This window comes from Arachis hypogaea, chromosome 18 (assembly GCF_003086295.3).
Source record: "Arachis hypogaea cultivar Tifrunner chromosome 18, arahy.Tifrunner.gnm2.J5K5, whole genome shotgun sequence".
Classification (NCBI taxonomy): domain Eukaryota; kingdom Viridiplantae; phylum Streptophyta; class Magnoliopsida; order Fabales; family Fabaceae; genus Arachis; species Arachis hypogaea.
Window position 1 is genome coordinate 5,586,079 of NC_092053.1, and position 27,993 is coordinate 5,614,071.

The following is a 27,993-nucleotide window of genomic DNA, read 5'->3' on the forward strand; positions in this document are numbered from 1 at the left end:
AAATATTTTACAAGAAATTGCATGTTTTGAAGTCGAAATATTTTTTCTAGCATATGTTTGGCCATTAAATCAATAATAATCGTCAATATAAAGTTATTAGTTTACAATATTAGAATGATAGTAAGACAAATAAAATATAATTGTATTTTTTATAATATAAAATATCAAAATTTATAAAAATAAGTTTTTTATCTATTAAATATTATATTGTCTAAAATTAAAAATTTGATAATTCTTATAAATGTGAGATAACTCTTATCTTTTGAGCTAACTTTTAAACTAATTTTTTAAACAATAAATTTCTTATATCACAATAAATTTTTAGACAATCTTTATTTTTTAAACTAATTTTTAAAATAAATCATACCTACTTAATTTCTTATATCATCAATTACAATTTAAAAAAATAATCAATTTAAAAAGTAGCAGAAAGCCGCAAAGGTATCATTGAGACAAGTTGCGAGAATTTAACATGTTTGATTTTGATCAATTTGAATAAATAGTTTAATTAAGTTACTTTTAAAAAAAAATAATTTAAATAATAAATACTTATATTAAAAATAATTTATAAATAAATTATTTTATATTTAATTTTTTAATTTTAAAAATATTTATTTTAATAAAAAAATAATAAAAATTTTTTTATTTAAAAAAATTTATTATTTTTAATTTTTTTATAAATACTAAAATAAATTTTTAAAAAATTATTCCAAACATTAATACTATATCTTTTCATAAATTAAAAAAAAAAAAAAAAAAACCTTATGAATCTATGCAAAACGGGCCCTTTGTAATCTTCATTAAGAATAAGTAGTTATTCTAATACCGTAATTATCCTGACCCCACAACTAAACAAGCCGTCAATCCACATATAAACAAAACAAAACTCCCCTCCAAAAAAAAAAAAAAAATCGAAACGCGTTCTTCCTCCAAATCCGTCGTTTCAGGTTTTCTCAGAAACCCCTCCCCAAAAGAAACGCGCCGTTTCGTCTCAATTCAATTCTCTTCAAGCTCAGGTAAATTAACCTTCCCTCCAAGCATGTCCTTTTTCGATTCCAGAATTTATCTTCATCTTGAATGGGGCTTCTGATGTTTGTGAATGATGATCGTGTCGTACCTCAATAACCCCGTTGAAAGCTTACTATTTTCAGTCGGTTTTTAAAGTAAAGGTTTAAACTTGAAAAGCAAGTTCACTTTTAGTTCAGTGTGATGTGAAGCGGATAATCAGAATAATGGTAAATGAATGATGTCAAGATAATATATCTTTTCAATATTGATCAGTTTTATTCCGCTTCCCGTTAAATCATGTTGGGTGAGTAATTAACGTGAATAAGCAACCTTGTCACCTTGTATTGGAAGCTATTTGGTGGAAGCATAAAAATGTTTTTTATTGTAAATTTGGAATTTGGTCACTTGAATGTTGCAAATTTAGAGTGATGCTATGTTGTCTCTCATGTCAATGACAATCATGTTATATGATTCAAATTACATGAGCTAACAGATTTAGCAATTTCTGAAGGTTGCTAGTTGTGATAGTGTATTAATGTGAAAATGGTTGTAGCTTCTAGCGTAAATATGCTTATGTTGGTTTCCATTAGTTTATCCGAAGCATCGAGTTTGTCTTCTATTGTTTTCATGATGAATTATGGATTTAATATGCTGTTTTTGCTTCTTGGGAATTCCATTTTGTTGGATGTTATGCAGCATATACTGGGTTGGAAGGATGCAATCAGAATCAGATAAATGGGGATGGAAGCATGTCAGTGTTTTTGGTGGGTTTGATAAGGGAAGTGGTACAAAAAGATGGAAATGCAATCACTGCAATATAAGATACAATGGATCCTATTCTCGTGTTAGAGCTCATCTGCTTGGTTTTTCTGGTGTTGGAGTCAAAAGCTGTCCGGCTATAGATAATTCTTTGAAAGAATCATTTCAAATGTTAGAAGAAGAGAGGGTTTCCCGGAAAAAGAAGAGAGCTTCTATAACTGGTAAGCATAGCAAGCGTATTCGTACTCCTCGACCTAGTCTCACATGTGTCACCAAAGAAGATGTAGATGAAATGCTAGCAAGATTCTTCTTTGCTGATGGATTAAACATGAACATTATTAACTCGCCTTATTTTCATGAGATGATAAAAGCAGTTGCAGCTTTCGGCCCAGGCTATGAACCCATGTCAATACATGAGTTGTCTGGTTCCTTTTTGAGTAAAGAAAAAGAAAGAATTGAGAAATATGTTGGTCTAGTTAGGGAATCTTGGCCGCATACAGGATGCACATTACTCTGCATTGGACGTTTACACAGTATGTCGGATAGTTTTCAGGTTAACATATTTGTATCTAGTCCAAGGGGACTCTCATTCTTGAAATCTGTAGATGTAGACAGTGTTGATGGAGCAGGAAACTCTGCTGTTAGTATTCTTAGAAACACAATTATGGATGTTGGACCTACAAATGTGGTTCAGATAATCTCATATCTTGGCCCTGCCAAAACGTATTCTGAATCCTATACCTTGGCCGAATTTCCTCATATATTTTGGTCTCCTTGCTCTGCACATTCTATCCGCATTTTGATGGAAGATATAGCTGAATTGGATTGGCTAAGACCTGTTGTTTTGTGTGCTAAAGAAATTGACAAGTGCATAATTTCATTTCAGAATTTCTCTCCTTCTGTCTTCGGTGAAAACTTGAAAGGGTCTTCCGACTCACTGACCGCCAGAATCGCACCCTCCTGTTACATTGTCCAAAAGATTCTTGAACTAAAGAAAGAATTTCAAGAAGTGATTGTGACTGAAGAGTGGAAGCAATGGAAACTTAGTATTCAACAAGATATTGGAAGCATTGAATCAACCATATTGGAGGAAGATTTCTGGAGCAGGGGTCATATGATGTTGCAAATATGTGAACCTTTTGTCAGATTGTTTTCCACACTTGATATCAACCGGTGCATCATGGGAGATGTCCACGAGTGGCGTGTTCAGGCTATCGAGGCTGTAAAGAGTAGAGGAATAATAGATGCTGGTGCACTCAATCAGCTAGAAGGGTTGATAGATAACCGGTGGGATGTGCTGTTTTCACCCCTTCATTCTGCAGGTTATATATTGAATCCGAAATACTTCGGCCGAGGTCAGGCCAAGGACAAAACCATAATGAGGGGTTGGAAAACAACATTGGAGAGATATGAGTGTGAAAGCGCTAGTCGAAGAGTTCTGCGGGAGCAGCTCAGCTCTTATTGGCGACTCGAAGGATCATTAGGAGAGGAAGATGCAGTGGACTGTAGAGATAAAATGGATCCGGTTGCTTGGTGGGAGAACTTTGGTTTTGAGATGCCACACTTACAAACACTTGCCATAAAAGTGCTGAGTCAGGTTTCAAGTGTTGCAATGTGTGAAGAGAGTTGGCAACATAATGGTGGTAATCCATGCCAAGAAACAGATGCTGGGTTGGAAGACCTTGTATATGTAAAGAACAATCTAAGACTCCAAAGTCACAGAATGGATTCTCATGCTACACATGTTAAAGACATGGTACCAAGTTCCCCCATAGAATTGAAGAGACAGGAAGTGCTTTCTAGTTCTGACAGATTGTGTTAGCCTATGATGTTACTGGATGCCTTGTAAATAATGCATAGACTCTGAACTTTTTTTGTAGTAGAAATTTCTGTTTGTGCTGGAAGAGGAGCAGCTGGAGTTCTTATGTCTAACAATTTTAGAGTGGGAAATAGGACTATCTTAGCTGATATTCATTGTGGTAAGATATCTTAGGCCATTAATCTTTGTACAAATTATATGCAAGTAACACTAATAAGCTTAGGTTAGAATCCTCCTAGCATCTTTACGTAATTGAATCATTTTTCTCTAACTAGCTTTATTGTCTACAATCTACCTGATATGCACTTTTTTCTGGGAACTTTAGGGCCTTAGGATCTTCAAGGCAAGAAGCAGGTGTTTTGGGCTCGGCCCAGCCCAGCAGCCTCCAAAAACTTGAAGATGAATAAAGAAAAAGAAACGGGGCATTCCGAGAATTGAACTCGGGACCTCTCGCACCCTAAGCGAGAATCATACCACTAGACCAAATGCCCTTCATTAGTCAGTATCTTTATAAAGTCTATTACCATTAGTCAACATACTTTTTGATCTGTCAAAATCTCAACAAAAAAAAAAAAAAAAAATTTACACAATCATGGATGCAAATGAATATGCATAAGAAGATTATATCTTATATAGAAACTACATTATTATTATTATCAGTACTTATACCAGTATCATACTCTTCCGTTCATTGCTTCGAAATCCCATGAAATCGTTAAAATTGGTCACTATCATCACATTGATTGAAAGGGCATGAGAGACTATATACTAAGAAATTCTTTGACAGTTTTATGATCACTTTTTTGTCTCCTTGTCTTAGATCTATGGAATATGGATTATATTAGTGGAAGGTAAAGTGTCCCAAACATAAATGACGAGTGTGTACCCTACCTAGCTATATTATACAAATATCACTGTTACGTATGACCTAAGTATTCCTATAATATAAAACTATATTTTATACAGACTCTTAATTACTCGAAGTCAATCCATAGGAAGGGCAAATGGAATTATCAGCAAAATGCATAGAAAAGTGGAACGATATTAAAAAACAAATTGAAAATGATCTTTTAAAAAGCAAGAAAATTAATAAGGTGAGAATTAGTTATTATTAATTTTGTAACATATAAATTTTATTCTTTTAATTTAAAAGTAATTAAACTTTTTATATTTTACTTTATCAACCTTCTTAGACAAATTTGATTAGGAAAAAACACAAATCAGAGAATGATATTATACACAAATTTATATACATATCTACACAAGAGGTTTCTCTTTTGCTTTTGAATAGAAAAAAGGGACAAAGTAAAGACGTAAAGAAAAAACTCAAAAAAGTAAATGGGTCTGAAGATAGTGACTATATTACTATAATAAGTTATAAACCCCCTAGCTAGTTTAATTATAGTAGTGAGGAATGACTACACAATAATAGCATAATTTAAATTCCTTTAGTTGGTAGATATCTAAGAATTACAAAACAATAACTAACACTTTTAATTAATTAATTTCGTAATGCAAGCGGATTCTAATTAATGATTTAATATTATTACCCTATTAAGTCAGTTGTCACATTTTTTCTTCTTGGCCGACACATTGAATTGGTGATGATTTGTGGATTTATTTTATTTTATTTTATTTTGAATCGAGTATAGCTGGCAAGTGGAGCCATGGCAGAGACACCCAATTAAAATGAGGGGGGGTAATTTTAGCGTTGCTCTTCTGGATTCACAAATAAAAACAATAATTAAGGAAATAATGTCGGAAGATATTCAATTTCTTTTTTTATTATTTTATTAAATTTTTAATTAATTTTTTATATATATTTTTTTGATTGAGTTTCTATGTTATATTGAATTTTATAATTAAATTTTTGCCACGTTAAAAATATTGAAATTAATAAAATATTTTATTAAATAAAATGAATATATTTAATACTTAACTGAATATTCTGTATAGTTTAATAAAATATTTAGTTAATTTTAATATTTTTATCACAATTGAAATTTAATTATAAAATTTAATATAGTATAAAAATCTAATTAAAAAAAATATAAAAATTTAATTAAAAATTTAATAAAATTATAAAAACTGTCACAATAATTAAATTTTATTTTAATTTATTCTATAATAATTTAATTAATTTACGTCCCAAAATCACACCCTACAACCACGAATTATATTGGCAAAGGATGAAAGTGACAAGACTTGATGTGCATATGATGTTCCTAAAGGACCCAACGTCTCTTAATAAGACCAAGTAGCATTTGTTTAACAATATATACTTAATAATAATTAATCAAATTCGGGTTATTACAAATTGCATTGGTGATTATAATCACTAGTGTCTGCGCTGTCAATTTTTATTAGTACTAGAAGTCTAGAAGATTGAGAACCATTTCCACCGACACTCTCATAAATGGCATCCAAGATGATTGATACACCAATTAGATTTAGAACCCACAAACTAAAGCTGCTCTTGGTGGGGTATTTTTTTATTTATATATATAAAATCACAAATTTCACATTTTTATTAATAAATTATTATAACATGTTGAATCAGCATGTATATCATATATTTATTACAATATTTTTTATGGTAATTAACTTTATTAATTTATACCGATACACAAACAATGATAGAAGCAATATATACTAATAGGATTACAGGAAGCGATGCAATTTTTAATTGAAGAAGCCAACTTTAGAATAGAGGAGGTAACTGTGATGGTATCGTAAAAGAATAAGGTAGATTAACGCTAAATTTTGAACCACAATAATATAATAATCATTATATATGTTATTTAATTTATATGTTTCGTGATAATTATATATTTATTATTGTTACTATATATTATTATGATAATTGTATACTTTTTGCGATTATTAAAAAAGTTTTTATTAATAATTGTATAAGTATCATTAAAGTTTTTTAGCAATAAAGTATAAGATGAATAATGTTTATTGTCTATAAATATATTAGTGACTATTTTTATTATTGTAAAAAACAAAATAAATTATTATTAAAAGTGATTTTTTTTTTTAGTGACAGTGCATAGAAAATTTATTTTCCCCACGGGTGTACAGTAAAAGCAAAGTAACCAATATTGGGTTGCCTTGTTCCCTTATTTGATCAATTATTATTAATCATGACTTGAACTTCTTTCATTTAAGGGGTGGTATGATCCGCTCTCATTTTTATTTTTAGTTGAAGAGATTAGAGATAGGATTCATATCTATTTAGCTTAGCTTATAAGAGGATCCTTTGATAGAATGAATCGTCAATCTTTTGAGAGAGGGCATAATGCATACAAAATAATATATAGATTTATATTGAAGAGGTCGTTGGTTGGTTTAGTTAGCCATTGATGGCAGCCAGAAAAATATTTGGACTTTGGAGCGGTCTCTGCATACGTTATGATTTATATAAAGAATGAATCCAGGGTATATTCTATATCTATAATAATTATTTTGGGTGGTGGGTAAGTCCACTTATTTATTTTTGCTGAGATCACACTTTAGAGATTAACAAATTTGAGTAGTTGTTGAAAGTATATATATATAGAGTCATTATAATATGACTATGGTATAGTCATTATAATATTTTAAAAAATATAATCAAACTATAGAAAAAATATAACTTTAATTTTAATTAATAACATCTACATAATTATCTTAACCACCATAATAGACTTACAATTAATAATAATAGACTTAATTTGACATATTAGTGTTTGTGACTTGTGAACCACTAACGAGTTATAATTTAAATGACATATACTTTTTATATTCACATAATAGTCGTAGCTTCGAATCTCATTCTTAATTTTTTTTTAAAAATTAGTGTTTGTGAGAAAATATCCAATAATTACATAAAATAACTTTAATTTCAGGCTATGCACGTGACATATCACGTGACAAATTCGGACTAGATAGTAGATAGAGTTGTTAAAGAAAAGGTTTCTTTAGAATCTTAGCTTTTTTTTTTTTTTTCTTTTTTCTGCTATATATGGTTTTATCCACCGACAGTTACTATAGCTCATACTCATCATAGGCCTGTTATTTATGTTCCTTGAATCCTTGTCTATCTAAGAAAACAAATGGTCTTTGTCCAATTTTGATTATTGAGAGCGAAAGTTCTTGTTCCTCCTTAGGTCAAGCATTAGAAGTTTAATCATAAATTATTTTAATGAGAAAAATTAATAGTGGTAAAATTATGGTTGGGGTTTTGGAAAGGTACAGCATAAATTGACATGTTGTGTCTTCTATGTGATGTTAACTATGTCACACGATTATAAGATTGGCTGGTTCTAAATATAAATACAATTAATCTTGACATAATTTTGCTCTACAAGTCTTACAAGTCTTTTAATTGATGTTACGTTGAAAGTTGAAATGCGTCTGTTATGTACGTATGTTTCACGCGTCTCTAACAGATTTTAACTCAATCAACGTGCGAATATATAACTTCCTTTTTTGAAAGGATTTCGTTTCTTTTTTTCAAATTTCTTGCCTTCTCTCTTCAATTTCTTTAGTGTGTTTTTCTCTGCCTTCTTCTTCGTCTTTTACGTGCATTTCTCTCTACTTTCTCCTTCTTCATTTACGTACTTCAGATTTATCATTATGCATTTATCCATTGTTTTTTGACATCAAGTTGTGAAAATCGTTTTTGAAGATAATGGATGATTTAATTTCAGATTGCCAGCTGAATCAGAGCAAATTGAATTTTGAAATTGAATCCAATGAAGTTCTTGAGGTGTGATTTAGTTTTAGTTAGTAATTGAATCTGAATTTGATTCCAATTAGTAGTTTTTATTGTGTAGTTGAATAATGCGTGAACCTTGCCTGTGATATTTGCTGTTTATTCTTCCTTGTTTAAATTGAATCTAATATACTAGTTCTCAGTAGAATTAAAATAATTTTGTCCATTTTATATCAGATATTCGAGTGTAGATCAGTAATAATTAGGTGTATTTCAGAAAAGTTTGGGTGTATTTACAGTTTATGACTTTTTATCTAACGAAGGATAAATTGTCTTATTATTTTAGTTAAATTGTTTTAGTTTCTGTTTATTTATATGATTCATAAATATGATTTTTTTATTTTTAATGACAATTTTATAGTTATATTTACATTTTATAATTTATACTTATTTTAATGTGGTGTATTTTAAATATATTTTGTAGATCTTTTGTGGTGTTAATGACTAATTTGTTATCAAAGATTGTAGGATTTATCTATGTAAAGTATAATGTAACAGTAATGTAAGTGTGTAACACACGTTAAAAGTTATTTATTACATGTAAATATCTTGTGACACAGTTGACCAACTTATAATTTATTTACTATTGAATATGATGTAGAAAATGATGTAAGATTCTTAAATCATGTTCATATTTCACTAAATGATAGATAAAATATGAGTTATATAACTAATTTAATTTTTATATTAAGTCTAACTAAGTATTTTTAGGCATATTTTTTTATTTATATTATTTAGGTGTTTAATTTTAATTTAAGTGCCGTTTTATCACTTTTTAATTTAGTTGAATTTGATTGTCAAAAATACTCGTACATGTAACATTATTATGCATACACATAAAGATACAGAACTCATATGAGTAAACATCTTTTCCAATCTGTTATTAACTTTAGGAACCTTTGTACATGAAACGCATGATCTCTATTATTATTCATATCTTCACCCACTTCTTTATTTGTTAGTTTCCTTTTCCATGTTTTTCCATTCATTTTCTAAAGTCAGTCGTGGCGGTGTGTGTATCCTTTTCTTATATGTATTCTACTATAGGTGAAATAAATATTAGCCATCTTTAGTAAAATAAAGCAAGAAAAGGAAAAGGAGGAAAAAAAAAAGGTATGGTAGGTTCCTCATTAGTCAGCACTCATTGTGGTAGGTCATATATTTCTAACCTTTTCTCACATGATTAATGTGATAATAATCTCTTTAGAAGCTCAATAATAATAATAATAATAATAATAATAATAGTAATAATAATAATCACAACCAAATTAAAATCCAATTGATCCAAAAACTGTATATCTTTAATTAAGCTCAACCAAAGTGTTTAAAGAAATTATTGATTAATTGAAGGAAAAACAAAAGGTTGAGACCAATAAGTCAATTCAAAAACAATAACAGGAGTAGTTTCCTAGTCTAATCTAATGAAAAACAGGATCCAATTAATGATGAGAATAATTTGGATCGCCTGAGCAGAGTGATAATAACAATAATGGATTATTGGTTATAATTTTGTAAACCAGGGAGACAAGAATAATAGAGGCAAGAGCCAAGTTACGTAGTTTTCAATCACAAGCAGAACAAGAAGTTACTCGTTAATGTCCTAATTTGGGCAAGGCTCTTATTTACGGATTGTCTGGTTAAGAAAAAGAAAAATCTAAAACAACCCTGAGAATTATTTCGAAAGATAATGAAGCCTTTACAAAAAAAAATCCAACTCGACTCCTACCTCGAAAGAACAACGAAGTTTCTATATAAAAAAAAAGTCAATGTTTTTTTTTCACGGGAGCTCCTAAAAAAATCTTAAGGACCAGATTTGGTATTTTTTTTTTGTTTAGGGGTCTCGTTGTCTTTTCGAAGTAATTGTCAGAGACCGGGTGAGATATTCACTCTAAAAAAATTTTTAATAAATTTTTTTTTATTTTTAATTTGTTTAATAAAATTTTAATAATAAAAAAATTAAAAAAATAAAAACTATCTTTTTTTTAAAAGTTATAATTTCTATTTCTTAATCTAAAAAATAGATATTTTTAACCTAATAAATAAATAAAAAGTATTCTTATATTATTGTATTTAAATATAATTGCTAAATAAAAATATTTTTACAGGAGATATTTAAATATAAATTATTTTTATTTTTTTAAAATATCTTTTTAAAAAAGATTACTTGATAAAAAATCTTTTCGTAAAAGTTTACTCTAAATCGTGTATCTTCTTTTTTTTTTTTTCCCTAATCTACAAAACTTAGAAGAGAGCAAGAGACACAACATGTGAGGTTCAGGTTTTTGACATTTTGAAAAGTGAAACAGCAATAATAAATTACAAGGGAATTTTGTAATTATAGATTTGTGTAGTGTCCTTTCTTGTTTATTGCACAAAAAGAACTATACAACAAATATAATATAGAGTGGTAAGTATAAGTACAAATAATCATGAAAAGAGGTTAAGATTTGAAGTGTATAATAATGAACATGATTCCTAAATCAAAGGCTTGTTGCATTGTGTATGCAATTGCAACTTGCAAGGCAACTAATAACTAGATAGGCATCATTCCATTTCCATAGCGCTGAGTCTCATGCCATTTTTATATATACCTCACATTATTACTACTTATCCCAAGTTCCAACGCCTAATCATTCAGTGTATAATATAGCAACTTCACTACATATAAGATAGACTAACAAATAGTTGTTTATATTTTTGTTGTGTTTCTATCTGAAATTAGTCTAATTTAAAAAAATATATATAAATTTATAACTATATCTTTTAGTATAAATTTTTTAACTTTTAGTTTTTAAAAATTGAGATTAATGAAAAGGAAGAATAATGCAAGGTTATTAATTGGCTTATTGCCATCACCTCCTCATTCGTAGTTGGTAAGGTTAATTGTAGAGTTGACCACTAGGTATGATTTTGTTTTTTAAGCATTGTACTTATCCAAAAGTTGAGAGATTAATTATAAATTATTTTATATAATCGTGTAATTATTTTTTTTATAATTATTTATACAGTAATTATAAAAACTGATTATTTTTATTGATATAATAATACGTGATTAAATATTTATATAAAATTTATTTATGGTGAATACTCATATGTATTTATCTTTGTATGAAGTTAATAATTAAAAATCATTAGATGGTGATTTAGTTAAATTTATTAAATTATCTAATAATTTTTAAATATTAACTTCACATGAAGACAACCGTATCTAAATTTCTACCAACATATTAAAATTAAATTCTAATTATTTTATCATATATACAATTGAATCTAAAGTCATACGAATAGTTATATATGTACTTAAAAGATTCAAATCACTTCTTCACAATTACAAAGTCAATCCCTTTGCCTATTGCATTTTTGAATTAGTATCCGCTAGTAATTAATGTCTCTTCACTACTTTCGTTGATTATCTAATTAGTTGAACTAATTAAGTCACTAATTAACATGTTCGTGATTCATCACCCTTCTCTTACTTTGGCCTCAAATTATAATTCCTACTTACAGTATCCTATTACAACTTGAATTATATAAAAGTGTGTAAAATTCATTACGGACGTAAATGTAATAATATATTTGAACACGCTACTTTTCTTGATTGTTTTCAACATCATCAAATTGATTCGAAATAATATGATATTGAAAACGTGCTGATTATTTATAATTCAATTATTAATTTTCTACATCTTAAGAGCAATGCATGTATCGTGTGTGTAATCTTATGAATAAACTTTCTATTTACATGTTCTTTCACTCAACATTATGATAAAATTGAATGAAACGATTGTTAGTGATGGATCTATCTTATTATTTCATATCAAAATTAAACCTCTAATTTTATCCTTTACAATTTGAGATTTTGGACTAAACTACTCACAACTCTAATTTATTTTTGATAAAAACTCATATGCAGACTGCAGTTAAATAATTTAATATATTTGACTAAATTATTATTTAACAGTTTTTAATTATCAATTTTATATTAAGACAACTGCACGTAACTCTTCACTTTGATTTTTTTATTAATGGGAAACAAAAATAGGATCAATGTAGATGGCAAGTGTATTGGTGTTTTTGAACATCCATTTAATCAATGAGTTTGTAGCAAAGGGTAAAGGAGGAAGTTATGAAACGTATGTAGACCACTTAATAGGATTGCCTGCTTTTCTCTGCCCATGTTGGCCTTTCTCTTAATTATTGAAAGCTTGAATAAATATATTCTTTATATTTATATAAATATATAGAGATTATTCTATTAAAAATAAATAAATATGGAGATTAAACATTATTTCCGTGAACTCCAACATGGGTTCATCATAATATATCGCATTATTGAAAGACAAGAGTGTCCCTACTTTGGCTGTCTCATTTGTGTGTAAAATCGCTCAGATCATCAAAACGTGTCTCATTTTTCCCTTCACATATATATACACTAACACGCAAGTCTCTTTCAGGGGTCACCAACAATAAAATCTCATACAATTGGAATCCATCACTGTTTACTAGCTATTTCTCTAAGATTAATACTTACTTTTTCTTTTGAGATGTTAATCATCCGTTACTAATTCGTTGTATAATTTGAATATTCTTTTTTTTTTTAAATAAAATATAAAAAATGTTAATTTGAAACTGAGGATCTACCTATTTTACCACATTAGCGTAATGAAGAATTTTAAATATTACACTTTACAGGAATAAAAATAAAGACCTATATATGCACTCATCTAGTGTATGTTATTGAATTTTGAATAATTTGATTGCCTCTTTTTCATATTTCATAAAAGGAACGACTATTTTTTTTTTTTGTTGACTAAGGAAAAGACTAATTTGGCATTACTCAGATTTTATTTTATTTTATTTTTAAAAATTGTTAATTAACGAACGTAAATTATTTTACTTAAGCTTTGAAATAAAATGACTATTCTGGTGATAACATTTTTTATATGAAAATACAAAATAGTACTGCAAATCATTTAATTATTTAATATATTTATTTAAATATATTTGACTAATTATCGTATCTCCCTATAAACAAAACACTAAATTAAACCTGCATTATATTTATGAAGCTTCCCATTTGTGAACAAAAGTTAGATATGTTCTTCTCTACCGAACGGTAAATAAAAGATTTTGAAAAGAAAAAAAAATCCAGTGTGTTAATGAGCATTATTTGTCAGTTTTCCACTTTTCCTTGGATGATATTTTATCCGTTTTTTACCTCATCTCCCTGGCAATGCAGCCAAAAGCCCAAAACAGAAGAGGAAAAAACCCCTATATAAAATGACTATAATACCCTTTGATACTATTATATCTCCAATCATAGGATACAGGAACAGACTGAAAAGTTAAAATTAACACCAAGGTAAGGAACAGTTAAGTTTAGCCATGGACCACAAGCCTTTTTTTTTTTTTCCTTCTTTTTTCCCTGGTGACCAAAAAGGCAACCACATCTGAATCCTGATGAAATATAATCAAACGTCCGAAAAAGAATAAAAATAAATTATAATATAAAAAAATGCAGTAAATGCAAAATGTAATCACCAAAATCTAACTATAAAGTAACCCATTTCTCTCTCCATCTATTGCCCCTTCTCTCTCTCTCTCACTCACTGCTCTCAGAGTCTCACACACACCCTGTTCATGCCTCTGTTGGGTTGTGTTCTCAGATAGAAAGAAACCATAAAACACCCCAGCATTTCTTGGCTGAACCAACCACACTAGTGTGTGTGTGAGAGAGAGAAAGAGGGAAAAAAAAGTGAGTGCATTCTTAGCTTTTTGTTGTTAGTTTTTCCATATGCGGGGTGGAGGGAGATTTATGAATAACCACCCTTCCTATTCTAAAATCCATAGCTTTTGAAAGCTCATAAAAACCACTTCACTGCTTTCTTTATTGTCACTATTCTTAAGTGCCACCAGTCTTGTTGCCGATTGTAGCTAGTATCATTATGGATATGGAGGGAGCAGAAGGAGTGAAGGTATTCATACCAGAGTCAATCCAGGGTGTGAGTAACCACTTGGCGGGGCAGATTCAGATGATATGGGAGGTTGTGAAGGCGCCATTGATAGTACCACTGTTGAAGCTTTCCGTCTACATTTCCTTAGCAATGGCGCTCATGCTTTTCATCGAGAGGCTCTACATGGGCATTGTCATCATCCTCGTGAAGCTCTTCTGGAAGAAACCGGAAAAACGCTACAATTATGAGCCCATCCAAGATGATGTCGAGCTTGGTAGCTCTAACTTCCCAGTCGTCCTCATCCAAATCCCAATGTTCAACGAAAGAGAGGTTCATTCATTCACTTCCATTCTCTAAAGTGACTTTATTATAAGAATTTTTCTTAGTTTTATGGCGTTAATTTCAGGTTTACAAGGTTTCGATTGGAGCAGCTTGTAATCTTTCTTGGCCTGCTGACCGTCTCGTGATCCAAGTCCTGGATGATTCTACCGACCCCGTGGTTAAGGTGCATATATTTTAATTGTGTAGTGAGGGATTAAGAAGTGAAATTAATTAACTAATTTGTGTTGATTTGTAGCAAATGGTGGAAATGGAATGTCAGAGATGGGCGAGCAAAGGGATAAACATAACGTACCAAATCAGAGAGAACAGAACGGGGTACAAAGCGGGTGCACTCAAAGAAGGTCTAAAACGTAGCTACGTCAAGCACTGTGAGTACGTGGCAATCTTCGATGCTGATTTCAGGCCTGAGCCTGATTTCCTCCGTAGAGCCGTTCCTTTCTTGATTGGCAACCCTGACATCGCACTTGTTCAAGCTCGCTGGAGATTTGGTAATTATTTATTTACTTTTTTCCACCATCACCTAACCCCACTCCCTAACTATAATTAAATCACACTAATACTACTACATCTATAACTTCATTATTATCAAATCCAGCTGTCGGTGACAACTAATCACTGCTTATCATTACGTCTTATTTATTTATTTTAGTTAAATAAGAGAAACTCAGTGCACAAACATGTCGTCTTAATGGAAATAATGAAAAAGAGTCGTACAAAAGGTATAATGTACTTCATAATCTGTGATCTTAAGGTCGCAATTATTTATTTTAGTTAAATAATTAAATAAATTTACAGAGGCATTGGAGTAGTGAAGTTTTGTTAAGCTGAGAAGAAGGGTGGGACCACCCTAGCTATGACCATGGTTCTGAAGCTTGTTTTTGTTTTATGGCCCCCCTCTCCCCTCTCTTTTAAAAGACAAAATCTGCAATTATATATGCTACATACCCCTTCTACCACCCCCTAACTTAGCCATGCATCAAAATCAAGATCGTAATAAGGGAAAATCTGTGGTGGGGTGTGTAGTGTCATAGCGTATGAAGTGAACAACATTCAATTATGGTCACTGAATCATCAAATTTCTAATATAAGTAACGAAAAAACGTTGAAGGGGTGATGGTCACAGTCAATGGTGTCGTCGGTGGGATGTTTCTTTTAACATGAGAATGAAGATGGAGCCAAGTTTGTCAAATTATTTCAGGGTTGTTTGGTCAATATACTATATCAAATTTGCCCCCTTGAATAATAATAATAGCGCTTCCGTTCTTCCATGATTCCAAAGTTGCAAATCCATGAATTCAACGAGACCACTTCCCACGTGGTTTGGTTATAATTTAATATCGCTAGTATATAGTATTTTCCCAATCTATATTATGTATACGTTGTGGTTGTGGGTCTTACCATGTGCCTAATGGTGTGGACCTCGGTCCTTGGTTGCCGACACTTCCACTTCACTTATCCTTCTTTGCATCTAATTACGTGGCATCTTTTCTTATTATTATTCACTCACGTGACGACAAACACACTCACTCAATTTCTTTCATTTTCATATACTTTTAGGTTTATATGGATTTGTTTTTTTCGCTTTTCTTTCTTTCAATTCCAAATAATAATAATAATAATAACAGTAGCGTAATAATTTTGATGAAGAATATCTATAAAATTAAAACTGAGAATTAATTAAGTATGGTTTGTGTGTGACAGTGAATGCTGACGAGTGTTTGCTGACAAGAATGCAAGAGATGTCCCTTGATTACCATTTCACAGTGGAGCAAGAAGTTGGATCAGCCACTCATGCTTTCTTTGGTTTCAATGGTACGTAGTAATTATAATTTGACCTTAATTAGATGTTGTTGCTGTGCATGCAATTCCAAAACATTATAACATAAAGTTGCAAATTAAAATTGCAGGGACAGCAGGTATTTGGAGAATTGGTGCAATCAATGAAGCAGGAGGGTGGAAAGACAGAACAACCGTGGAGGACATGGATCTTGCTGTTCGTGCTAGTCTTAGGGGATGGAAATTTGTCTACCTTGGAGACCTCCAGGTACATATACACATTATACCCACTTTAACTCATTATATCAAAATCAAAGTAATTAATGAATTAATAATGTGGGAGTTAATAAACCAACTAATTAACTAACTAACTAGGCCAAAAGTGAGCTTCCAAGTACTCTGAGGGCCTTCAGGTTCCAGCAACACAGATGGTCTTGTGGTCCTGCTAATCTGTTCCGCAAAATGGTGATGGAGATTGTAAGGAACAAGGTGAGCTATAGGAATTAATTAATTATTATATGATTAGTAGTGAACGAAGTGAGAATGAACAAGTTGGTGATCAGTGTTTTTTCTTCTATTTGATTTGCAGAAAGTGAGATTTTGGAAGAAAGTGTACGTTATATACAGCTTCTTCTTTGTTAGAAAGATCATAGCTCACATGGTCACATTCTTCTTCTACTGTGTTGTGCTTCCACTCACAATCTTGGTCCCTGAGGTTCATGTTCCAATCTGGGGTGCTGTTTATATCCCTTCCATCATCACCATCCTCAATTCAGTTGGAACACCAAGGTATCTATCTTTTTATTCTTTAATTAAACTAACCACTAGTTCCTAAAACATTAAAAAGCTAAGCTGGCAATTTAACAAACACATGGCGTGCATGTATGCAGGTCAATTCACCTGCTGTTCTACTGGATCCTTTTTGAGAATGTGATGTCATTGCATCGAACAAAAGCAACATTCATAGGTCTGTTAGAAGCTGGGAGAGCCAATGAGTGGGTTGTTACTGAGAAACTTGGTGATTCTGTCAATAACAAGAACAAAGATGCTTCCAAGAACAAAGCCAACAATAATGCCATCAAAGCACCAGTCAAGAAACCAAGATCCAGGTTTTTCGAAAGGTCAGTTCAATTTCTACAATAAATTCATTTGCACCCTGGCTGGCATTATCATCATCCAGATGGCCCCCAAATTAATTAATGATTGGGTAGCACTTTTAATGCGCCTAATTTTGTAGCAATAATACTACTTAGGATTCTTTTGATAGGTAGAAGAACTGAACATGTCATGACAGTGAAGTACTTAGAAATTCTTCATTGTTCTAAATCCATTTTTTATGTTCTTCACTGTATTAATAAGTATCTTCCAGTTGCGCATGGTACAATATTTTAGAAGCAACACGTGATTGAAATTATTACAACCATGCTATGTTCACATAAAAAATTAGTTACTAAATCAGCCACGAACACAAAATACACATTGAAAATGAGTTAAATAACACATATATTTATACACAAATACATAATAGTTAATTTCATGACTAATTTTTCAATTGCACAAAGCATTTTTGAAATGAATTATTCTTGATTATTGTTATTCTTGGCTAAACAGAGTTAACACGTTGGAGCTTGGATTTGCTGCATTCCTCTTCTTCTGTGGATGCTATGACTTTGTGCATGGAAAGAACAACTACTTTATTTACCTATTCCTTCAGACCATAACCTTCTCAATTGTTGGATTTGGCTACGTTGGTACCATTGTCTAAGCCAATGTCTCCAGTTACTTAAAGTTTCATCCGTGTCAGTGTCAATATCTTTGTAGTTTCCCTCCTCTCTGTAACATTATATAAAAGGGGCAAAATGATTTCTTGAAGCAACAAATTAAAGCTGTACCAAAAAATCTACAGCTACTTTAGAGCAAAATCTCCATCATTTTCTTCATGTGGAGCAAGAGAAGTTCGTTCTTCCCAAGATTTCCTTGCCTTTCAGTGAAGAATTGAAGTTCCAAACAAATTCAAAGGCAAAGATCAGAGTGTGCCTTTTGAAATTGCCATCACAACAGGCTTAAGGACAAGCAAGAAGATTGTACCATTATATATGGTCTTAAATTTAGAGTCAGCAAGTTAGATAATGTTTTTTCTTTTGTTTGCATAGGTTGAATTGTTTTTGTGAGATTTTTACAGTTATTTATTTTTCTTGGTTCCTTATTTTTTTTTCTTTATCCATAGTTCAAGCCAAATAAATGTATTGGATAAAACATGAACTTTATTTAATTCATGATGTTTGCCATTTTTGTTTCTTTCTCCTGAGGAATGATTTTTTGTTGATGTTATATGTATTGATATATGGAGCAATACTAGTGAGAACATGGACCAGTAAATAGTCCAGAGTGGATGAATGCTTCATAATGATTCACCTTTTCTAAGAGCAAAACTTGATTCTTATGTTGTAAGCAAACTTGATTTCCAAAACCTTAACATGTTCACATTTGACACCATCAATTTCCTTTTTTCATGCCATATTGATAGAGTGCTTGCAAATTACCTCACTATGAAGTGACTTACGGGAGTGGATCCTTTCCAGTGGATCCTTTCCAGTGAAAAGTAGATCTTTTTCAGTGAAAAAAAAATTGGATAGTATCCAGTGTTTAATCTTACTCTTCATTACTCTCTCTCTCCTATTTATTTTTGGTTCCACTTATAGAATTAAAGGTGAGAGATTACACTTTATTCTCTCAATTGTTAAAAAAACTAGAGAGGATCTATTTTCATGACTTACAGTGTGTGAAATGTTTTTAGTATTTTTTTTGTTTCGAATATTAATATGACATAAAAAAAAATGAGCTATAATTAGTTATAGTGTATTTGTATATAATAGTTCGAAAAAAATTAACTTAGGTTAGTTTAGTAGTTAGTTTATTATTTTGTTTAAACAAGTGTTGAGTGTTCGAATTCCGTCTTATACATACATCAATTTATTAGCTAGTGATAAATTGATAACTAAAACTTATATTCATAGATTAATTATTGACTTGTCGGATTGAAAAATATCGTAAAAAATAAAAAATAGTTTCAAAAGTTTTTCAAGTCATTAAATCAATTCATTTTGAATTTGCAATAAAGTGGGCCACCTTTTTTTTTCTTATTTAATTATTCAACAAACGTAACATAATGCTAAAAGCATGGGATACCATAATTTCAGCTTTTGTTCACATCTTCAATGCCGTATAAAATAAAAACTGGTATAAACGGATAAGAGATCACATGCAATATTTTTTAGCATTTGGCCAAAGATCACATGCCCTTGAGCATATGCTGTTTGTTATACCCTCTCAGTACACACACTATCAAACATAGGTTCTTACCATAAGCAAGACTTGTGCCTCAAGTATCCAATGTTATTAAGACAATTGTCTTAACCCAATTGGTTTAATTATAACCCCATTATAACATTTTTAAAGAGTATTTAGTTTGTATTTTTATTTTTAATATTTTATATATCAAAATTTTATAAAAATTAAATAAATAAATTAGAGGTGAAAATAAAAACAAAATTTTATTTTTTTTACAATTTTTTTTCCTTCACAAAGTTTAAAAAATAAAAATATTACAAATAAAAATAAAAAAAAAAGTACACACCAAACACACTCTTAACTTGTTAACAAACTTTTTAAGCATGATGTAACCCTAGTGAACATTTTCATGTTTCATCTTATGCCTCGTGCCCAATCATGTGTAAACCCTGCCATGGCACGAAATATTAACTGTCATTTTGGTTTCTTCAAGCCAAAGTGACATCATTTGTCATTTGTGAGTTGTGACAAATTTTCCCTAATTTTTTTTATCTCCCGATTAAAATATTTTAAGCACATGCATTCTAATCCTCCCTATGAATAAAATACTATTACTTTTGTTATTTTTATCCATGGTTACTAATTTTTTTGTATATTTCTAAATCAATACATTTTTAATATAAATATGTTCTTTAATTCAGATAAAATATACTAAAAAGTGACCATGCTAACAGATTAAAAAAATATTATTTATATGCAAAAAATTAATTAATAAATTAGTCATTATATATTTATATATAAATATATATTTGTTTAATTTATTTTTGGTGTATTTTATATTTTAATGTATATTTATACAGATAGTTAACTTTTTATATACATGTTTGTAGCTTACTAAAGAAAAATAAAGAGGCCATGAAGTTTAAAATACGTTTGGTTGGTATTTTCATTTTTTGTTATCATTTTCAATATTTTCTGTTTTTCGTATCTTGTGAAAAAAAAAAAGTAAAAATAATAAAAATAATAAAATCTTATTTTCTGTTTTCATCTTTTTCTTCATAAAATTTAAAAAATAAAAAATACTACAAATAAAAATACAAACCAAATGCACCCTTAACTTCCTAAATCAGTTGAAGGGCAGCAAAGATCATTGTTAACTACTAGTCAACTAATATTTCTTCTTTATGCTGTAATATTTTATTTATTAGCAAAGTTGGGCTTCAACCTTGGTTCCATTGTTCCATGTCATCAAATTTCTTCAGATCTATTGCATTTTTTTTTTTTAAATCTATTTAATACAACTCAGATCTCACATACATATAATAACGCTGTACAATATATTGAAAGCATTAAGTTATTAGCATTTTGACAATTATTGTAACACTGCAGTATTCTTGTGGCTCTAAATAGATTCCCCTGGAAAATTAAAATAAAATGAACAGTCAAGTTGAATTACCTTGTTGTACTAAATACTAATTAAGTATTATTACTCTCATTAAATTTGTAAGAAAGACAAAATGTAGATGTTAATTTCAGTGAAAAATTATAAAAATATTTGTAGCATTCTTTGTCTATTAGGCCTAATTCGACCACAATAATATCCTTAGAAGATTCATGATTTTTGGCATTGTTCCTTTATTAATTAAATAAAGGAATTGATTTTGGCAAGGAACCAAAAGAAGACTGACGATGATCCTTTGACATGATTTATTTCACGTGATGAGAAATTGAAAAAATTGGTAGAGTCATGTGGCAATTTGTATAGATTGATCAATGAGAAAATTGCCAGATTGCACATTTGACATGATATATACTTAAATATATTCAATGCATGTTTCATGTTACAATCACTCATTCTTAAATTTTTTATATATTATAAATAAAAACAAATAATTTTATATTACACTTTAAATATATTATTTTTCTAGAAACATGTAAGTATTTTTGATTGAACATATAGCACACAAAAAAAAAAAAAAACCCAGAAAGTTACTAATTATGTCCCAACATCAATGGCAGAGATCTGGTCAAGGTATTTATTGGGGGAAGCTAGAGTTATAAAAAGTAAGGCTAGTAATATTTACATTATTGAAGATAAAGTACATTGTATTGTGAAGTAGTTGTCTCCTTTACTCTTATTGTCTATTGTTTGGTAATTGTTCGAGATTGATTCTCCTGAGCTGTCTAATTGGCAGCTGTGTAAATAAAAGCTTAATTTATGTCCTGAAACCAAGTTCTTTAATTGAAGGGTGGAAGAAAAATGTTGGGATATTTATATATAAGTGAGTTGAAAAAAAAGTTATATAGAATTTTGGTATTAAGAGATTATTTGCGATTTTGTTTTTTAGAATATCCGGAACAAAAAGTAAAAAAAATAGAAAAAGAGAAGAGTGACGCTTCGATATATTTTGGTTTGGTCACTATTTGCCAGCTTAATATTAAGGAGCAACAGGCAAGAGATATGATGATCAAGGGTCTATCCATGGAGGTGGGAAATGGCAAAAATATTCGTTTTTGGGAGGATGATTGGTTACAAGATGACTTTTTGAAAGATTGTTTTCCCAAACTCTTCTCTGTTTCAAATCAACAAGGATCCATAATAGGGGACTGTGGGTTTTGGGATGAGCTAGAGTGGGCATGGGACTTCCAATGGAGGAGAGAACTCTTCCAATGGGAGCTAGAGTTGCTCAATCAATTACACGACCGGTTACGGGTTATAAGGTTATCGGTTGATAGAGAGGATTCAGTTGTATGAAAATTTGATAAAAATGGAGTTTTTTCTACTAATTCTTTTGTGCAGGTGCTACAGAAAGAGACTCTTTCAGCCGACATCACGAGTTACAACTTCACAAGCTCCATTTGGAGAGGCTTGGTTCCTCCAAGAGTTGAACTATTTGCTTGGTTTGTGCTAGTAGGCAGGGTAAACACGAAGGAGAGGCTGAGTAGACTTGGCATTATTAATCATCATGACAATATTTGTGTATTGTGTAAAAAGGATATAGAATTTGTACATCATTTATTTATTTTTTTTGCTTGTGAGTTCACGTGGCAGGTGTGGTGTGCATGGTTGACATTTACTGATAGAGCTTGGGCCATCCCGAAAACCGTTAAAGAGTTCTTTGAGAGTTGGACTGGAGTAACAAGTGGGAAGTCTGAGTAAAAGAAATGGCTGATAGGATTCTGTGCGGTTATTTGGAACATCTGGTTGGAGCGAAATAGCAGAGTTTTCCAGAGAGTAGAGACAAGTGTTGAAGGAGTAAAGATTCTGTCCTTCTTGAGTTACAAGGAATGGTGTGGAGTTGATCCATTTGGTTGTTGATGGCAATGTCGGAGATGACAATGGATAACATCTTTTCATTTATGTTTGTGTTTGTCTTTTGTTATCCTTGTTCCTTCGGCTCCACTATATTGTGTTGAGCTACCTATGTTAAAAAAAATGCAATATGATTTACGTTCAGTCTTACTACAATAATGGTAAAAATTTTATTATAATCAAGATAGATTACAATCTCCAATTCTAAGAGATTCACACTCTTCTAAACTACCTAAGCTATCCCAAGCTTAATAAATCGTCTAGATGCTAACTCAACTTAATTAAGGAAAATAAAGTGTACTCTAACGTAGCACACTTTTGAAATCAAAATACTCAAACAAAGATTAAATGACTTTTATGTGAACAACTCTTTATACGTACTTCAAATATTTGTAATATGAAGAGATCAAATATTATTTAAAAGTTATTAGTTTATTTTGATATATTTTGATTTTTTGTTTATTTAGTTACTAAATTGGACTTTATGTTTGTGGACTTTAAGGTTTTCTTTGTTTTAACCTAATAAGAGGTTATAAATACCTCTTTAACTATTGTAATTGTAGTATTGAGTAGTTGCCCTGCTACTAGGGTTATTTTCTTGCTCTGTTAGGGTATGCAGAGAAATCCTAATTTTGCAAGTTTTGCTTGTAAAGTGCCTAAAGGTAACCATGGCAGCTTTGGTTGATAATCAAGATCACGAAAAGTTCGTGGATGATAAAGAGGAGGATCAGGTTTTTCACTTTGAGGATGAAGATATTAAGGAAGGAATGAAAAAATGCACAAAGAGCCTGGTGGTCAAACTCATGGCAGACAGACAATTCAGTGCTGGAACTCTTGAATCGGTGTATGCTATATAGAGACAACCAGAGGGCTTTAAGGTGATGGATCATAGAGGAAATCTATTCCATTTTTTTTTTTTTGAAAAGGAAATTGACCTAATTCGAATAGAGAAAGAGGCACCGTGGCTATTTAAAAATTATATTTTAAACCTATGGAGGTGGTCAGCAGAGATTGAGATTAATGAGAAGGAATTTACTTTGGTTCTCACATGGGTACAGATATGGAGACTACTTGAACAATGCAAGATGGCACGTTTAGGAAAAAAGGTGGGAGAGGCGATGGGAAAGGTCATAGATGCTGATGTGTTCACTATGAGAGAGAAAGAAGAAACAATTCTCAAAATTCAAATACTATTGGACATAATTAAGTCTTTGAGAAGGGTTTTAAGAATTACAGGTAGAAATAACAAAGTCATAGAGACTCAGATCAAGTATGAGAGAATCGAAAACTTCTGCCACTACTGTGGTTGTGTAGGGCATGAAATCAGAGCTTGTAGTCAATATGTGGAGGACTCGATGAAGGGAAGTCAATAGGGGGAACAGTGGGGACCTTGGCTACGAGCTGAACAACTTGGGAGGAGAATTGAGAACCAAAAGGAACATCCGCACCCGAATTGGAGGAACAAGACTGGAGAAGGGAGAGAGAGATCAAACAAACCAACACCGGTGTGTCTAATCAAAGATTTTGCCAACCTATCTGTCCAAGATAATAATTCACAGGTGCGGGAGGAAGAAGATGAAGTACAGAGTAGAAAGAATGGTAATAGTACAGTGGAAAAAAAATGAAGGTGGATTGGAGGATCAACATATTCTGAGAGACAAGGAAAAGGTGGATGAAAATGGAGCTGAACAAATACAAAAAAGCTGTTCGGATTATGTATTTTCTATTAGAGTAGGGGAGGAATTTGAAGGTAATAAGGGGGTAAGAAGAAGAATATGAAATATATAGCAAGGAGGAAATATTCTTTCAAATCAATTTCGGGGGTTAAGCGACAATTTGAAGACGCTGGAGAAGGATCACAAAATAAAAAATCATGCTCGGAAGAACAACATTTTGCTGAAAAGGGAAAGGGTGCCAGCCATAATTTGGTGCCCCAAGAGACATGAAGATGGGAATGTGGAACTGTCAGGGTTTGGGGGTATCCCTGACAGTTCACGGCATCAAAAAGATTTTTAAATCTCATTCTCCCGAGGTTTTGTTCTTATGCGAGACAAAGAACAATTTCCCGAGGATATAATTCTATGTTCTTAGTGGACCCGATTGGGTTGGCAGGTGATCTGGTGGTAGTGTGGAAAGATAATATTCAAGTTCAGATTCTTAAACATTTTTTATTCATTTCACAGCTGATGATCAACAAGCAGGGCAAAAATAAAAGGTTATAAGAGTGCACGTGGGTACGAAAGAGGTGAGAAGGATTGATCAATATAAACAAGTGTTACAGCTTATGGAGATTGATGGAGATAAGTTAGTTGTCATAGGAGATTTCAATGCAATCAAAGCAAATCATGAAGAGGGTGGCAGAGCAAACTTAAGTTCATTCATACAAAATGTCAATGATTTCATCAATGATGGAGGTTTAATTGATTTAAGTTATGAAGGGAATAAGTTCATGTAGAGTAATCGGTAATTCGAAGAAAACCTTGTTAAGGAGAGGCTGGATAGAGCCTTAGCAACCAGTGTTTGGAGAGATGATTGGCCAAATGTTGTGGTCATGCACTTGGAGGACACATGATCTGATCATAGACCGATTTTATTAAGTACAGAGAAGGAAAGGAGGAGGTTTAAGAGAAGATTCAAATTTCAAGAAAGATGGTGTGAGATGGGAGATGTTACTGCCATTGTGAAGGAGACTTGGAGAGAAGGAACAGAGGGTTCACCAATGTTTCAGCTTGCAACTAAGCTGAAAAAATGCAGACATAAACTTGTGGATAGGCAAAAGTCTTCCTGCTCTAACTGTAAGGTCAGAATTCTTAATGTCAAAGAAAATTTGGGTAAAGAGGTTGGAAAAGGAGAGCATGCCAATGATATCGTAATCTGAAATCTAGAGGCTAAATTGGAGGAAGTTCTGGACCAAGAGGAGAGATATTGGCGAGAAAAATCTAAAGTTAATTGGCTGAATTGGGGTGATCAAAACACTAAGTTCTTTCACTCCAAGTTCCAAGTGAGGAATAGAAGAAATAGAATACAGTATTTGGAGGACGAAGAAAGGAATACAACAACAGAGATAGAAGAAATAGCAGAAATAGCCCAGAAGTATTTTGAGACTCTCTTTACCTCAAGCAACCCGAACCAAAGAGATTCAGGATATTCCAAAGAAGATAGATGCAGTAACTAACCGGAGGCTAGTCAGACCAGTGACAGAAAAAAAGATCAAAGCGGCAGTTTTTTCTATCGACCCCTTCTCTGCACCTGGGGATGATGGACTCACTGCTAAGTTCTATCAGGCTTATTAGGATGTGATTAAAGAGGACGTTATCAAAGCAGTTAGAAGTTTTTCCTTTGGAGGTAAACTGCTTAAGGCTTTTAATCATACAAATATTTGCTTAATTCCTAAAATTTCAAATGAAAGACTGATTAGTGACAACGTATTAATTGCACATGAATTCATGCATTTTCTAAAGAACAAGAAATATGGGAGTCATGATTTCGCTTTAAAGATCGATATGAGTAAAGCATATGATAGGGTGGAATGGTCTTTCACATGGTCTATGATGAGAAAGTTGGGCTTTTGTAATAAATGGGTGGACTTGATTAAGGAGTGTGTGACAACAGTTTATTATTCTATTACTGTGGATGGTCAACCGCATGGTTTCTTTAAACCATGTAGAGGGGTACGGCAAGGCGACCCCCTCTCTCCCTACCTTTCTATTTTGTGCAGAGGGACTTTTCCATCTGCTCCACAAAGGAGAACAGAGACAGAAATTTTTTGGATTGAAACTTAATCACCGTTGTCCCAAAATCAATCACTTATTTTTTGCAGATGACTCAATACTATTTAGTAAGGCTACGGAAGAGGATTGTCAGGAACTAATTCATATTTTACAGAGTTATGAAGAGATTCGTGGTCATAAGGTCAACTTGGATAAATCATCAGTGTTCTTTAGCAGAAATACAACAGTGTATACGCGAGATTTCCTAGCTAACATACTCGAAGTTCCTCATGTTGTCAATCAAGACAAATATTTAGGACTTCCATTAGTCATCCAAAGGTCTAAAAGGGCAACATTTAATTACATAAAGGATAAATTACGCAAAAGCTTCAACATTGTAAAAGGGCTTTACCTTCATCAAGTGGCAGGGAGGTGTTAATAAAAGCCATTGCAACTGCTGTACCACTTTACACCTTAAACTATTTCAAGTTGCCAGAAATACTGCTCAAAAAAATTTAGAGGAAAATTCTGCAGTTCTGGTGGGAACAAAAGGGAAGCGAAATGAGGATGCAGTGGATAAGTTGGAGAATTACTTGTAGGCCGAAAGAATAAGGGGGATTGAACTTCAAGGATCTAAAAGCCTTCAATCTTGCTATGTTAGCTAAGCAAGGGTAGAGACTATTGACTAGACCTAATTCCCTGATTTCTAAGTTTTATAAAAGTAAATACTACAGATTTTCTAGTTTTCTACGGGCTGAGATAGGAACCAAACCCTCATGGGGTTGGAAAAGCGTGTTGGAGAGTCGAAAAATTCTGAAAAAAGGCATTTTTTGGAGAATAGAACGAGGCAGCATGATAAGTATTACACAAGATTCATGGGTTAAAGAGTTTACTGCCATAACACCTATAACTAATGCAAATACAGAATACACTCCACAATGGGTTGCAGAACTAATGCTACTAAACAGACAATAGAATCAAACAAAAATAAAAGAACATTTCAACCCAGCAATAGCAGAGGCAATTATTAACACAGAAATTGTAGAAGGAGAAGACTACATTACCTGACTGAAGGAGAAGAAGGAAAGCTATTCAATCTTATCTGGTTATAAAATTGCATTTCAGGTTTATCATCCTCTAGAGAAATTTTTTTCTATCCAGTGCCAAAAAAAATCCATATGGTCAGGAATATGGAGTTTTAAAAGCCAATCCAAGGTAAACAAATTTCTTATGGAAACTAATGCATAATGGATTACCAGTCA

At 31.5% G+C, this 27,993-nt stretch overlaps 2 protein-coding genes and 1 non-coding gene across 3 annotated transcripts; 2 read left to right on the forward strand and 1 right to left on the reverse strand.

The window, feature by feature from the left end:
* Window positions 1–853: 853 nt before the first annotated feature.
* Window positions 854–3,857, forward strand: LOC112772651 (uncharacterized). Its single transcript, XM_025817618.2, has 2 exons — window positions 854–1,016; window positions 1,705–3,857. The coding sequence occupies exon 2, from the start codon at window positions 1,724–1,726 to the stop codon at window positions 3,587–3,589; it is 1,866 nt and encodes a 621-aa protein (XP_025673403.1). The 5' UTR covers window positions 854–1,016; window positions 1,705–1,723; the 3' UTR covers window positions 3,590–3,857.
* Window positions 3,858–4,005: 148 nt separating this feature from the next.
* Window positions 4,006–4,077, reverse strand: TRNAP-AGG (transfer RNA proline (anticodon AGG)). Its single transcript has one exon. It is a non-coding gene; the product is annotated as a tRNA-Pro (tRNA).
* A 9,603-nt stretch (window positions 4,078–13,680) lies between these two features.
* On the forward strand, window positions 13,681–18,715 carry LOC112771779 (glucomannan 4-beta-mannosyltransferase 2). The gene is made up of 9 exons (XM_025816596.3): window positions 13,681–14,629; window positions 14,706–14,804; window positions 14,877–15,129; window positions 16,343–16,453; window positions 16,549–16,685; window positions 16,793–16,906; window positions 17,007–17,206; window positions 17,308–17,538; window positions 18,029–18,715. The coding sequence occupies exons 1-9, from the start codon at window positions 14,291–14,293 to the stop codon at window positions 18,180–18,182; spliced, it is 1,638 nt and encodes a 545-aa protein (XP_025672381.1). The 5' UTR covers window positions 13,681–14,290; the 3' UTR covers window positions 18,183–18,715.
* Window positions 18,716–27,993: the final 9,278 nt, after the last annotated feature.

Excerpts from the sequence above, each read along its gene's own strand:
- LOC112772651 (XM_025817618.2), top strand. The coding sequence starts at position 1,724 with ATGCAATCAGAATCAGATAAATGGGGATGGAAGCATGTCAGTGTTTTT.
- LOC112771779 (XM_025816596.3), top strand. The coding sequence starts at position 14,291 with ATGGATATGGAGGGAGCAGAAGGAGTGAAGGTATTCATACCAGAGTCA. Across the intron at positions 14,630-14,705 it reads CAATGTTCAACGAAAGAGAG|GTTTACAAGGTTTCGATTGG; the intron begins GTTCATTCATTC and ends CGTTAATTTCAG. Across the intron at positions 16,686-16,792 it reads TCTACCTTGGAGACCTCCAG|GCCAAAAGTGAGCTTCCAAG; the intron begins GTACATATACAC and ends CTAACTAACTAG.